The 15,368-nt window shown below is 43.6% G+C and overlaps 1 protein-coding gene, 1 long non-coding RNA gene and 1 other non-coding gene across 5 annotated transcripts in view; 2 read left to right on the forward strand and 1 right to left on the reverse strand.

The window, feature by feature from the left end:
- The window catches only part of LOC115074760, a 52,070-nt gene that overhangs the window by 3,984 nt on the left and 32,718 nt on the right, over positions 1–15,368 (forward strand). For both annotated transcript variants that reach the window (XR_003852334.1, XR_003852335.1), the window contains exons 2-3: positions 555–715; positions 1,210–1,251. This is a non-coding gene — a long non-coding RNA (uncharacterized LOC115074760). The remainder of the gene's footprint in view (positions 1–554; positions 716–1,209; positions 1,252–15,368) is intronic.
- On the forward strand, positions 803–929 carry LOC115075541. The gene has a single exon (XR_003852557.1).
- The window catches only part of FSD2 (fibronectin type III and SPRY domain containing 2), a 59,816-nt gene continuing 49,866 nt past the window's right edge, over positions 5,419–15,368 (reverse strand). For both annotated transcript variants that reach the window (XM_029574521.1, XM_029574522.1), the window contains exons 9-13: positions 12,800–12,953; positions 11,401–11,534; positions 7,498–7,627; positions 6,781–6,957; positions 5,419–6,170 (exon numbers count right to left, since the gene is read on the reverse strand). In XM_029574521.1, the coding sequence (XP_029430381.1) occupies positions 5,921–6,170; positions 6,781–6,957; positions 7,498–7,627; positions 11,401–11,534; positions 12,800–12,953 (845 nt within the window). In that variant the 3' untranslated portion in view covers positions 5,419–5,920. The remainder of the gene's footprint in view (positions 6,171–6,780; positions 6,958–7,497; positions 7,628–11,400; positions 11,535–12,799; positions 12,954–15,368) is intronic.

A 15,368-nucleotide genomic window follows, 5' to 3' on the forward strand; every position in this document is an offset into this window, starting at 1 on the left:
AGTATCATTAGGCCTTGCAGCCGTTTGCCTCTTACAATCCTAAATGACAGGGCAGAGTGGTAGCCAAACAAACATTGTCCAGTTGGCTGGCAGACCGTATTGTGTATTGTTATATCAGAGCAGGCATCCAGATCACAGACTCTCTCAAGGCTCATCAAGTGAGAACAATGCACACATCAGTACTCATCTGAGAGCTGTATCTATTGAAGACATCTGCAAAGCTGCAACTTGGTCATCAGTGCACACCTTCATGTCCCATTACTGTCTGGACAATTTATCAAAAAGTGAAGTAAATTTGGGCAAGTAGTTTTGTATACCCTGTATACCCAGTAGTCCATGGTAGGCCTGGGTTGCTTATTCAGTAAAAGTTCCGCTACAGTCCTCAGCTTGAAACTCCCCATGTGTCATGGGTTATTCAGCCCTGCTTGTCAATAGAGAAAGCAAGTTTATTTACCTTAAATGTTCTCCTTAGACAGCAAGAGGAATTAGCATGCTAAATAGCCACCCGCCTCCCTGGAGAATTGACTGCATATTTAGACTCAACTCTGTTATAGACTCCGGGACCTCACAAGGCAATGCTCATGCGAGAATTCCTGCACATACTCAGTAGGACTCTCTTGAGCTTAGAGAGAAGGATCCATTGGGTGCCATTAGATGACATCACCCATGTGTCATGATTAGTTCATCCTACTGTCTATGAAGAATACCGTTTATGGTAAGCAAACTTAAATTTTTGTTTACTTGGTTGTTTTTATTTCCACTCACTAACAGGTTTGTTTGGTTTTTTTTTAAGAAGTTTTGTTTGGAGGACTAAGAAAGTAGAGCCACGAGTCAAGTGCTCTATGGATACTATCCTCCAAAAATAAATGGTAGAAGAACAGGCCTGTCTTCAAGATGGATTCAGGAACCTACTTAATCTACCAACAAATACAGTTTATAATAATGACATTTCAAGCAGATGTATCAAAATGAATTTAATATAAGAGGAAATGTTCTAATTGATACAAGGTGTTTATTTTTTTAAGTAATTTCTAAAGCATGCATAGGCATTTGATTTTGTCTGTAGTTGTTCTGGCTCAGATAAAACATCCGTGTTTTATTATCCAGGCAGCTAAACTTTCCCCCCAATAAGTCCTCATAACAAAGATTCTATAAGTCTGAAATTATTTATTGTACAAGTAAATTCTACTCACGATTGTTGCATTTCAGACGCAAGCCCCAGGCAAGAATCTTTGGTAACTGGAGAATAAGGTAGGAGAATGGAGTTTCTTGTGTTGCAAGGGTGGGAAGATGAGAGGAAGCTGAGGCTGATTTAATCCTTAGAAGGCGATAAAGGGAAGGTGAAACCCAATCCATTTCAGAGGGTAACACAGAGCGCTGCTACTCAGAAGCAAGCGTGGAGCAGCTGAACTCTCGTTGAGAGCTGCTAAAGGAAACGTCTCCACAAGCTAGAGGCAGGGGACAGGGTCCAATGGCAGTGAGCCTGAGAACCATATAACAGAGGGGGAGCATGAAGGGCAATCCTTTGAACCTATAAGGCACCCTGGAAAACTTAAGTTAGATTGAGTGGGATTCAAGCTCTCCCGATGGTGAGAGAGGGGGGAGGGGGCCTCTTAAAGGCAAAGGCTCACAGATTTATATCGTAGGTTACAAACAGTGCTTCAGTATTAAGAATCCTCAGAAGGGAGGACTGCACTAAACACAGTTAAACTACAATATAGACAGATACAAACATGTACCCACTGCTGGGGATAGAACAGTAGTATTTGTACATTTAGCAATATGTGTCTGATCAAAATATTTCATACAAGGTTCTGAGAATTTTGGAGGACTTTTCCTTTGCTTCCTTTTTGTAGATTTGAAGCTGTAGCCTCAAAGACAAAAAATTGGATAATAAAATGACAATTGTAAGCAGCCATGTATAATATTTTGTCTCTGCATCATTCCTAAGTGATGCAACTAGTGCCATTTCTTGTTATCTTTCTGCAAGATTCACTGTAAAAGCTTTCCCAATATTGTGAAGGCTGTTTGTGCCTGAAGTTTGGAGAAAAGTAATAATGGTCCTTATTAGATTTTCAATGAAGATGTCATTTATTCATGTGCTCATGCTTTCTAAATGTAAGATATTTATTTCAGGTGGCCTTTTAATGAAAAGTCACTAAAGTGGAAAGAGCAAAGTTATGGCCTAGGTTGGGAATCGGAGAAACCTGAATTTATCCTGTTTCTGGTGCTGACATTTTGCTGTATATTGTGGGTCGATTATTTTCTTAGATATTTTATTAAGGGCGATGCAAATTATCACAGGAGGGTTCCCCCCACAATAGTTTTGCCTTTCCCTAACAAAATATTACATCATTCGCGTAGCGTGATTTTTTTTGGAAAAAATGATTAAAAAAAAAAAAAATTGCGCTGTGAAACTTGTCCAAAGCATTCAATGGCGGCCTGCCTCGGCCGGGACCACCATCACTTAAAGGGCCCAAAGCCCAAAAATCCTTCCTCCCCAAATGTACAAAAAAAGCCCCAGAGGTCGACGTTGACCCCTGCCTGCTGCCCCCCCCCCCCCCCCCCCCCGCAACAACTTAACTGCCTATTTTCGGTCCAAATGCAAACATATCACTGGGATCTAGCGGACCCCCAAGTCCCTCCCCCCAACTGAAAAAAGGCCATGGTGGTCTAGGGGGGTGGCCAGCCAGTAAGGGCTCAGCTAAACTGATGGCTAACAGAAAAAAACTGGCTGGGCCCTTATCGATCCAAATTCAGAAAAAGCCATGGAACAGAGAGAGTCCTTTTCATCCTATCGGATGACCTCCTGAAATATTGAAATAGAAGTCAGGCATCAGTTCTAGTGTTCCTGGGTTTGATACCGTAGATCACACTATCATATTGTCATGACTTGCAGAGGTGTCCCTCGAGGCTCCATACTTTCATCAACACATACCTCAAACCATTGGCACAACTGCTTTGATCCTTTGACATAAAGGCCTACATCTGTGCAGACGATGTTCAGCTCATACAATCAGTGGACCCAGCTATAATTAAGCACATGTCTTCCAGTTTAAAAAAAAATGGACAAAAAACACAAGCTCCAGCTGAATCCCGCACAGCGCAAGCACAAACAAATCCCATTCAAAACCTAGGAACTGCTTAAAAACTCAAGCGAAAAGCCTCAGAGAGACTCTTGAGCTCACCGTGCTACCACAAATCCAACAGACAGTAAAGAGCTGCCCATTTTCAACCACCTAACTTGCAAAGACTGCGCCCGCTCATCAAGTCATCATCGTGGTTCATGGCTACGGTAACCAAATGTTTGGACAACTCCAATGCATTAAACAAACTGCACAACAAACTGCACAACCCCATCACACCAGTGCTTCACTGACTGCCAGTACTATACAGAATGAAATTCAAACCTCTGGCACTGACTCACAAGGCTCTCTAAGAGGAGGTGGGACCTATCTACCTGAGCAAAAGACTCTCCTCATATATGCCCTCCAGACCACGAAGATCCACACATGAAGTCTCCATAGCAACTCCATCAACAAGGGGAATCAGAAGAACAGATATGCACAACAGATCCTGCATGGGAGGCGCTCCTGCCCTAGGGAACGCCCTCCCAGATCAGCTCTGACAAACAAATGACTACCCCACCTCAGGGAGCAAATAAAAGTCCTGGCTTTTCTGTCGGGCCTTTGATGCTAAACCAGGAATCCAAAGCTGTTGAACTGATTTTGGAAATCTATTATGGCATTCACCTCAGTCTGGCCTTAATGTGTGCTGCTGCAATCCAGAGTTTTTGCTATGGAGTTATTTATTCTTAGAGTTAAAACTGTGTAGAGAGAGGTCTTGGGGCACATTTAATTTTGTTGAATTGTACTGTGATATTGCTGCTATTGATGATTGTTTACACCTCCATAATGTGAAGCTACACATAATGAGGTCCATATTAGACAGATAATGTAATAGCTAAATTCTAGCCGGGTAACTAGTAAGCACTGCCACTGTCAGAACAGCACTGGAAGCGGTTCCGAGCGTCCCTCGCTTGAAGGCAAGCAAGGGCCTTTTTTAGGCCCAGACTCATGACTTATTTCTCAGGGGCCATGAGCTTTCCTGCTGCAGTCCATTTAAATGGCTGAGTGACGCATGCCTAAAGAATCTAGCGCGGAGAGAGTGCTATAGTGGTGGTGACTGCCGCATGTTGGTGGCTTCTCACTGCATTCTCGGGAGCGTGACTTGGTGGCGTCGGCTGGCAGTTTCTTAGGCCCAGGGCTGGAGATAAGAGTGGTGGCCCATGGGGACGACCTGTGGACTGCCAATTATAACATGGAGAACCATAGTTGGATAAGAAAAGCAAGCTCTGGAGTGGGTAAGAGAGATTTTAATTGACTCAGACTAACTTGTCAAAATACTACCCCAAAGCTCTTAATCAAAGGTAGAGCAGGAAATATTTTTAAAAAGTAAGAAATTTTCAAAGCTATAAGCAAACTTCACTTAGGGGCGGATTTTCAGAGCCCTGCTCGCGTAAATCCGCCCAAAACCGGGCGGATTTACGCGAGCAGGGCCCTGCGCGCCGGGAAGCCTATTTTACATAGGCCTCCCGGCGCGCGCAGAACCCCGGGACTCGCGTAAGTCCCGGGGTTTTCGGAGTGGGCGTGTCGGGAGGCGTGTCGGGGCGGGGCCGGAGCGCGCGGCGTTGCAGGGGCGTGTCGGCAGCGTTTTGGGGGCGGGTACGGGGGCGTGGCTACGGCCCGGGGCGGTCCGGGGGCGTGGCCGCGCCCTCCGTACCCGCCCCCAGGTCGCGGCCCGGCGCGCAGGAGTCCCGCTCGCGCGCGGGGATTTACACCTCCCTCCGGGAGGCGTAAATCCCCCGACAAAGGTAGGATGGGGGTTTAGACAGGGCCGGGCGGGTGGGTTAGGTAGGGGAAGGGAGGGGAAGGTGAGGGGAGGGCAAAGGAAAGTTCCCTTCTAGGCCGCTCCGATTTCGGAGCGGCCTAGGAGGGAACGGGGGTAGGCTGTGCGGCTCGGCGCGCGCAGGCTATACGAAATCGATAGCCTTGCGCGCGCCAATCCAGGATTTTAGCCGATACGCGCGACTACGCGCGTATCTACTAAAATCCAGCGTACTTTTGTTTGCGCCTGGAGCGCAAACAAAAGTAGGCTATTCGCGCTCGTCTGAAAATCTACCCCTTAAGCAATAGGTAAGGTATAAAAAAAAAAAGAAACATACTGAAATTTAAAGACCAGTTGAAAGCAATGAAGGATTTTTCAATATATATAACTAGGAAAAACCCCCCACTTAGCAGTCTTGGAGCACTTGAATTCCTCTGTAAAACAGAACCACACACCAAACGTGCTCACAGAACTTGATCTTTCTGGTATGAAGCACATTTGGTGTGCACAAATGATCTTCCTTCTATCATGTAATGTTATTTAATTTCATTTATTTAAAATTATATTGAAAACACAAACGCACGAGTTGAGGATATTTTGGGTTTCCGGCTCGCTCATTGGAACCAGGGCTGGCATCTGCTGCCCTCAGCCTTGGTTTGCAAACGCTTGGGGATGTTTTCCTCTGTTTTCCATCTCCTCCCAACTCACCTAGCCCCAGTCATTGCGGCATCAGCTGGGGGCCAGGAAACCAGGGCTCTTTGGAAACTTGCAATCGTGTGCCCTAAACCTGGCCACCAAATGCTGCTATTGTGCAGTAACTGAGACTCTCTTTCTTCCCCACCGCCACCTGCCAGGGACCGAGAACTCTGCTTCCACAGAATCCCCAGTCCCAGCCAGCCTGGGCTGCTGAAGACTCGACCCAGGAATCATATTCCGGTTCTCTGCATGGCAGCCTGCAGCACCTCTGCTTTCTCAAATCAGTTTTCGGAATCTGTTCCATAAAAAGGTGTACGTTCTGCAAGGCAAACCTTTATTAAAAATAAAGAGACTTGGGTATTGCAATGCCATTGTGTATCCTGAGAACCCCAGGCTTTTCTAAAGCAAAGCAAGGATGCACAAAGTGCTGGAAATGGCAGCTGAACGTAAAAAGATGCTGGGGGAGATCCATGTTAAAAAATGACAGTTTCCAGTTGTCATAGTCCAGTAGAATTCCAATTTTCCTTGGTGGTATCGTAACCCGGATATCTGGCGTAGTCCCACAATGAAGAAACTCATATTTGTGCCTGGGAATTAAAAAAAACAAAAAAAAAAAGCTTGAGTTGAGCATGGACATCTTGAAACCTAGACCCTTCCAAGCACAAATTTGATCATTTGACACACTCCCAAGCAATTGCTGTTTTATTTTACTTAGAGACACTTGCTATTCTGCCTTTTCCTAAATGAGTCTCAAGGCGGATTGCAATCAGAAATTATTATAATAAAATCCAGATTGAGTTGTAGTTAATGTTCATCCATAACAAGCATTAATGTGGCCCATACAGGCTGTGTTTAACAGGCCAATGAGCCTATTGTCCGGATTTAGCATGCTAATGAGCTCATTTGCCTATTAGCACAGGAAGCAGTGTTTAGGCCATGTTAATGTGCTGCGCTAGTGGTTTTAGTGTGCTCTGCCAACTTAGCATGCACTAATGCCTGCGATAGTGCTAACGTAGCTTGGCAAATAAGATCCCTGAGTGAAGAAGGAGAAACCGCTTTTAGTCACTCTCCCTAAGAAGTGAACACAAAACATGAGACCAAACAGGAAGATCTGAAAGAATTATCTGACATTCTTTTGCTTAGAAAGCTGCTTTAATGGAGTTTTTGGAGGAAATAAGAGGCCATTTTTTGTGTTACCTCGATGGCGTGACGATGTGTCTCATGCACCAGGATGTGGTGTTTGTCCCAAAGACCCCATTTCGGTTCGTATCTTCAAATGCCACTCCGATTCTGTAATCCGTGTTCTCATCGACGTCCACCTCCCAGTAATGTTTTCCTTTAACGGGAATTAGGTTTCCCATAACAGCAATGCACCTGTTGGAGGAAACAGATATTTGATTAGCAGACTCTCCATGACAGTTTAGCACTTTTTTTTTCTTTTTAATAACAGGTCTTGCTGTTTAATTCGTTTGAACAGCTCCTCTAAAAAAATTTCCCAGAAAGCCTGGGAGCGGCCAGCATTAATTAACATCCGTGGAACAAGACTGAGTGACAATCCCAGTCAGTGGGGACTGCTTATAGAGTAGTTTGTGACACCCTCCTCCTACCCCCCCCCCCCCCCCCCACTAGAATTGCTGCTCCAAGGGTTCATGGGAATTGTGCAGGAGCTGCTTAAATTTCAAAAGATTTGCATTCATTCATAGTACAACTTGGTAAACAGTCAGTGCTATGCACCGATGCCTAGGTGTGGAAATTCTTCGCAGGCCACAAGGGCCGCTTGTATTTAAACAGTGACATAGACCTGGAGTTTCGATGTGCGCTGCAAAAGGAATAAATCAATTTGTGTTTGAATATAAACATGCTCTTGCAATGCAGGTAAAAATGCAGCATATCAAATGGAAATGTCAAACACACCTTGTAAAGCTATTATAATGGTAAGATAAATCGAGCAGACTTTCTTCCTCCCGGCATGCAATTGTGAAGCCGTCTTCTAAAATGGATAATAAAGGATGCGCAGTCTCTTCATTAAGGTGAAAGAAAGTACCTACAGCGGAACACAATACTTTGTTCTTAGGAATCTAGGATTTCAGTTGAACTGGATCATATTATTGAACAGTATAATTAGGAACGTCAGGAAGATGAATAGGGTGTTACTCATTTGCAAGAGTATATTTAAATTTTTTTTTAAAGAATTAACATTCAACGAGTTAGATTCCAAGCCTTCAGCTGAGAGAGGCTAGGCCCGCTGCAGAAGCCCCGCATACATGGGGGAGAGAGTCTCAGCCACAGCACAACAGCAAAACCTATTGGTGGGTCCAAGGACGCGCCTGCATCGGGTGCTGGAGGAAACCCTGCTCTGAGCCAGGGGACGCTCGCAGCAATGTTTGGGTTATGTGGGAGGGGCTTAACATTAGAGATGAAACCCCCAGGCGGCTCCGAGTGAAGGAGCATGGTGCCATAGCCCTATTAGCAGCCAAGTCAATTGAGCTGGAAGCCCAAAGAAGGAGGAGAAAACTATAAGACCAAAAAAACAAGAGGTAAAAAAGAAAAGAAAAGATTCTGCTTCCTAGGATGTGGATTCCAAATATAAACATACATAAACTTAAATGCATATAATTTGCTGTAGAGCTGCATTATTTTCTTGCACACATTGGCCATCCTAGAGTAAACGCTACATAGGCTGGCATCCTCTCTACATCGTGCATTTCATTTAATAATTTATGGATCGCCTTTACGATTAACTTGCCCACGGCAATGGTAGAACGAAGTAAAAGCATCTTCTCCATTAGCTGCAGTGTTCTGATCACCACAGTGGAATGGTTTTCACGCTGCCGCATATTTTAGCCTCAGATAATCGGAACCGGTTGAACAGGCCGGTCCGGCCATTTTCCGCACAGCTTAAATGCCGTCTTGCAAACTGTGTGACATAGTTGCCTCAGGCTTGATTCAGACCCTTTGATGTGGCTATTTATTGGGACTTTAATGACCAGAAAAGCCTGAGTCTGCCAAACACATTGGCCTGCTCTGGCTTTTCCTCAGCTAAGATCATGATCGGTGGTTATGCAAACAGTATGAAATGGGCCCTTTAAAGGTGCAACACTTTAGTCACTACTAAAAGGTGCTGAAGGTGGAGATTAATACTAATAATATATTTTTTTATTTATGTTCTGCGTTTCTTGACGTTTCAAAGCAGATTACATTCAAAATGATCTGCTAATGCAGGTATTTTGTATAAATTATTGTAAGATAAGCAGATGCCTTTTCTTCACTTATCCCAATTGAAATCACTATAATTAACAATTGATGTGTGAACATTTCATGATGCCTGGTTTGCTTCTTTGGTACAGAATTGTACACATGGTTACAGCATTTTGAATGTGAATTTCTGAGTAAAAAGTACACTATTAAATATTAGAGGGGAGTTTGGCATAGGAAGATAGGAAAGAAATAGTGTCAGCTGGAGACCACAGGAGCTAACCAATAACAAGACAGCTTTAAAAATGTTTGATGCCAACCAATGATAGAGAACCTTTAAAAATAATTGAATCCATGATAATGTACTCTGTTATCCCTGGGATTTCAAATGAATACCCTATTTCTTTATAGGCAGTAAAGAGAAGAAGGGATTCTAAGTGTTGGGAAACATGAAAAGAATGAGCCAGGAGGTCACTGGGTGCTCTGCTATCCATGGCGCTTATTTGAATTGAATTGAATTGAATTGTAGGAGCGGTTCAAAAGCTGTTGGGGGTAGATACTGTGATCTTATAAAGCCAATTTCCCTATAGGCTGTTTCACAGCAAATATAATGGAACACACCCTATATGCTGTAGCAACTATTGCACTGCAAGCAACTGAGGGTGCAGCAAAGGGTCAGCATGTAGTGCTGCATGGCAGGGGTACGCTCTTTTATGTCTGACTTATTCAATAGCCAGAGCAGTGCCAACCTTTTTACTAATTCAAAAGTAGTAATCATTTCACCCCGGTTGCCTGCCCTCTGTTGCCACCTTGACTGCTGGTAACCAGTTCAGTTATGATTAAATTCTGAAAAATTCAATGTGCCACTTTTGGGATGATGTTTGTGGTACAGCATGGAGTTTTACATTCTAGCATGTAACGCAGAGAGCATTTTTCTTCCTTAATTCCTGTATTCGGTGGAAGATGCCATTTGCAGATATCCGTGATACCCCCTCTGGCAGCTATTCTGGTGCATCAGTGACGGCTGCTCTTTTCTGCCGAGATCAGAGGGATGATCTCTGCAAAGGTCAAGGAAGGCGGGAACAGGCTACTGAGCTAGTAACATCAAAGGGCCTATTCACATCCTATTTATATTCTTACATATTGATAATGCATCTTTGCAAATTTGCTAGATCGGCCAATAAGATCGAACCAGCTATTTATTTTTTGGTGCGGATTTCAGAAATGTTTTAGCAAATATACTTCTCTGTGGTAAAAAAATGACCTGGGTTTTTTTTTTTTAATGTGTGGTGGTGGTTCTCAAAGCAGCCAGGAACAACCAATATTATAATTAAGGCTTCTGTTTTTTGGGATTTTTTTTTTTTTTTTTAGCAAGGATTCTGAAGGGCCAGCAATGCTGAGTCACTTCTGCTGCCAGTAGCTACCTTGGTACAACAGCTCATGAATAGAGAAACCAGCTACTGGCAGCAGAAGGAAGTCCGTTCCGTTTCAAGCCTTGCCAGCTTAAAATTCCCTGAGAAACAGTAGCCCTGACCAGCGGAGTGGCAGTTTTAGCAAGTGTGCTGCCAGGGTTTTGCATCCCCTGCCCTTAAATTTAAACCTGACCTTTTCCTTCAATAAACTTGACCCACATGATGGACTCCTGATCTGAGATTCTAGGAGCGACAATCACATTTTTTTCATTTTCGCATGAAAGGATAATGACACAGAGGTACAACTATTGGGGAGAAAAGTAGTTGTTTCATGCCAAGTGGTTTGCCTGTATAATCAACACCACTGTAGAAGACTGGAAAGCAGCTGAAAAATTTGCATCTTATTGTGTAACATTTCTGAGGATTTGTTGCTCATTTTTCAGGTAACTGAAGTGCAGTGAAAATCCTGCCAAGGTTACAAGCATGACATTCAGGTTGAGAATAGACTATATACTCTAACATCGAAGCAAGCACTAGAAGGTGAGAGAGCCGGGTTCTGATGCTAAAATGATTCCTGCTGTTTCAAGGTCAACTTTTTCATTACAAAAGTACAGAGGACAATATATTTTCAGACTCATGCAGCCTTCATTTTCCGAGGGCCTGGTCTAGCTTGTGGGTGCCCCTGGACTGCAGGAAGTGCATGAGCAGCCGCATCACTTCAGATCTTGCCACCTTAAAGACACAGGGGCAGGCCCGTGGCAGTTCTGCAGTAACCACTGGCCCACTCCTGCACCTTTAAAGAGGGCCGCCCCCATGGGGTGCTGCTGTTAAGGCTGAGCACTGCTCGAGAGAGAGGGCCTGCGTGTGCTGCACCTCTGCACATAGGTAAGAGTGTAGAGTACCGTAGAGGGAAGCCGAGTTATGTTCCTTTGCTACCTTGCATGGGAAATACTGACAAGAGTCTTATGCACAAAGTAAAATGACAAGCACAGAGCTAAATACATGGGAAATGGCCTTTTTTTCTTCTTTTTTTTTTTTTCATCTAACGAGTGATCTGTTCAAAAGTGCCCTGTGGGATTATCTTTATTTGAGAGTTTCTTTTGATCTCTCAAAGTGACTAAAGGAATGAGAAAAACAGTCTTCTACCTGTAGGAAATTTTTCGCAGTGTTCAATAAATACTTCTCTTTCATTTTGATGTCAAAACAGTACCTGTGGTTTGAATAGTGAAAGGTTGACTTCTCTCACTGGCTCCGCCTACATTAACTGCTCTTACATAGATATGATATTTTTCCCCTGGATCCAGCTGAATGAGTGATTCACAGGTAGGGATCCCAACGACAGATCTGTAGAGATCATAGCAGAATGGTTATTTTCAAAACATTTAGCTGATGTTTTAGCTTCCATAAGGAATCCTGAAATGGTCCTTGCAGCCTCCTGATTACCAGTTATAGTGGCAGCAGAAAGGGATCTGAGGAATATGATCAGTAACCCTAAAGCAGGTGAAACTAAAAGCACAAAAAAAAAAAAAAAAAAGGAAAACACTTTACAGCAGCAGGAAATTTATAGTAGCAGTTTTAGAGGAAAATTGAAATCAATGGGCTCTACCTGTTGTACAATTTAGAGATTCTGAAAGCTTCTGCTTCTCAGCCACTCCGAACACTACACATGTTAAGTGAGGCAACTTAGAGAACTGTGAACAAGTTGAGGTCAAATTCAAGCCAGGGGAATTTCAATCTGGCACAAGTTTAACAGGAGCTTTGCACCTACCTAGCATCCCCTCCCCCAAGCTGCCAAGGTCCTCCACTACCTGAAGACCCCCATGTGACATCCTCCCCCCCCCCCCCCCCCACATACACCTTCTATCCATTAGTACCCATGTCCCTAACTCGTCAGCCCTGAGCTGCTAAGCTAATTCTTATCAGAACCCCATGCAGCCACTACACTGATACATGGAGAGGGGTCACAAAGATTTAAAAATAGCATGGCAGTGTGATTACAATAAAAAAAGCATGCTGACATTAGAATCTGTCAAATTCTGCTCATTTAAGCCACAAGAAAACTTGTTCCATTGCTGGACTTTTCTAAGTGCCAGCAGCAGCCTGCAAGTATTTGCAAAACATACCACTGATTTTAGTGGGAGCGATCACAGTTTGTTACAGATTCCTGGAAGATTAAAAGGCAAGGCACCTATGATAAACTGCCCAGTAGTGTACACGCTGTGGAGAAGAAGTTATTTTCTCCATGATGTTTTGCCCAGCCCATAATTAAAACATTCCCATTTTTTTCCTTGCTAATTTGGACTGCTACTTTAAAGCTTCCACCTGCAAGACAATTAAGCAAAGAGAGAAATGTATTTACAATTCATAAAAACAAATTGTGAAAACAGTTTTTTATGTATGGATGTCTACATCCTGAAAGCATTTCCTAGGAATTCTGAAAAATCAAAAGCCTTCTGTGCTCTTTCAAATACCAAACTATTCCATCCATGTAATATCCTGATTTATAGTTCTGTTTTTTGGTTTTTTTTTTTCATAAAAAGTTTAAAAGATGCTGAGTGTTGTTATGGAGTCATTGACCCAGCTTCTTAGTGGTTTCCAAGCTTACTTACTCTGTAATATCACTTTCGTTATCTTCTGTAGACACTTTACATAATTCAGCTGTGTATGAATCAACGGGATTCAGGTTTCCAGATTCCCAGCATATCGAGGCTGCGGTCTCACAGTTTCTGCACTCCTTAGGTTTAATGATAGGTGGAGAAGGAGCTAGGGATTTTCAAAACAAGCATCTTTGTAATTATGCCACTTGCATGCAGCAACAGTACACCAAAAGTCGCAAGAAAATTTGATACAATAAACATTCAGTGATGCGGTGCATTCTTAAGTTCTTTGCTATGCCACAGTATATCAAAATTGCACTTGAAAAGGACACGAGAATTTTCTATCATAAAAAAATATGCAAGTCCATTATCTGAAGATAAAAAAAAAAAAAGTACCTTCTTACCAGAATATACTGTTGTCAAAATCATGAAAGGGTATTTTCTCTTGAAGTGCTTTGAGCAATAACGTGCAGTTTGACGGCCCTTTATAAACTATTACAAAGGGCTGTCCTGGCATTCCCTTATATAAAAGGGTTCTGCTCCATTCACTGAAACAGAAAATAGTTGAAGAAGGAGCCTCCCAGCACCTCACCAGTTATTACTAAGCACCTAAGTGCTACCAGGCAATCCTTAAAATTGAATTTTAAGAGGGGTTGCTGGCCGGCGGTTACGAACATAAGCAGATCTCTTAGACTAGTTGGAATTCAGTACACTTACAATTAAAGTGAAATTATGCTTTCATATCTGCTATAAACAGCCTAGGCCTCTAATAAATTGATTGGTTAGGTCTTTAGTGGGCACCTACCCACATTACCCTAAAGTTTCACTTAGATTTGGGAAAACTGTATTTTCTCAAGATGGACCCAGGATTTGAACATCAGACACCCAAGAGGTAAGAACTGGGCGTGTTGTGCCCAGCCTCCTGACACGTGACATTCCTTGCCTGGTAATACAGGTTCATGGAGGACGTCCATAATAAATCAGACTCTGGTTAATGTTCCTTCCTGCTTGTAGGCAGAGACAGAAGATGCTAAGCATGCTCCTTGACACACAACCTCTACTGGCCCTCTCCTGGATAAGAAATGCTTGTCTTGCTGTCTCGTAAACCGGTGCAGAGGAAAATTATATTTATAAGCAATAATTAGAGACATACATGTAGCCCCCCCTCCCTCCCCGGCTGTCCCAGTCTGACACGGAGTGCACAGGGAGGCTCATGGACCAGGCAAGATCCCATGACTTCCTGGGTCTTCTGCAATGGGGAAAAAGGTCTTTTCAAGGCCTTTAGGGTTTTCCTTACTCTGGGGCTCTCCATCCAGTCACTTAAAAAAAAACAAAAAACCAGAGGCCCTCAGAGTCGTTCAAAAAAGAAAGTCCTGGTGGAAATGAGCAGGTAACAGAATCCAGAAACAGCGCGCAAAAAGAACCTGGCTCTTTTCACCAAATGTTCCAAACAATGGGCTCACGGGTGTAGGGACACTTTCCTCCCTGGGAACCCTCCCGTAACTGTTTGGTTTAGCAGCTCCCCCTTTCTCTTAGATGAGTAGAAAACTCCTTGCATGGAGCCCTCTCAGCTTTCCCTTCAGAATCCCGCCACTGCAAGCCACTCTTCTCAGGTTATGACTTTCTCAGCTGTCTTTTGAGACAGCAGAGGTATTCTTACCTCACTCTTCTCCACCCAGTGAAGCCTGTCCACCTTCCTCTTTGGCCCCCTTCCCTGCGCCAAACTGTTACTCCTCTCCAGAAATCCACTGCTGGCAGAAGCTCCTTTCCCCAGGTCTTCCCTGAGGAGAGACATCAGCCCAATGGTACCCTCCTGAAGACCCTTAGGTCACTCCCTCCCTTGCATCAAAGGATGCAGAAGCTTTTATTGACTCTCTTGACTCCTCCAAATAGAGAGTTACTCCTCCCTGAACACTTCTCTCACTCTAACATCACATTAGGGGCAGGGTCTGGTTGAGACCTCTAACACACTCTGGGGCCTATGCAATAAGACGCACCTTAAAAAGGGCGCTCATATTCAGCACCCATTTTCCTAAGGCATACACAGCCGCATCCCCTGGGTGCCTGATGCAATATTAAAATGAAGTGTTGCGTTAAAAAGGACGCACTAGGGAAAAATTGTGTGTCCCTAGCGCTCATATGCATCGGGCACCCAGAATTGTAACGGGTGGACGTCCGTTTCATCCCGCTTCAGGCCAGTTTCGCTGCTTGCTATTGTACATGCATGTTGTGCATGTAGATTATGCAAAGAGAGTATGCATATACAGTGTGTGACCAGAAATTTCTTTTTACATTAAGCCATATTATACCTATATTTCGAAAACCCCAACAATAGTGTTGCAACAATACTAAGTAGGAGGAGCCACAGAGGAAAGTAATTTTTAATTTATCATGAGTCCTTTACTCGCGGGTTGAGAACACTAGCTCTAGGGCTGGAATTAAATTTGCTGTGTTAAAAAGAGTGCATTGGGTGCCCGGCGATTTTCTGCATCGGGGGTAATAGCTAATAGTCGCATCTACATGGAATTTACATGTGATGAGTGCTATTGGCAATGCAGAGGTACACTCTTACAATAACATC

Source organism: Rhinatrema bivittatum, chromosome 13 (assembly GCF_901001135.1).
Source record: "Rhinatrema bivittatum chromosome 13, aRhiBiv1.1, whole genome shotgun sequence".
Taxonomy (NCBI): domain Eukaryota; kingdom Metazoa; phylum Chordata; class Amphibia; order Gymnophiona; family Rhinatrematidae; genus Rhinatrema; species Rhinatrema bivittatum.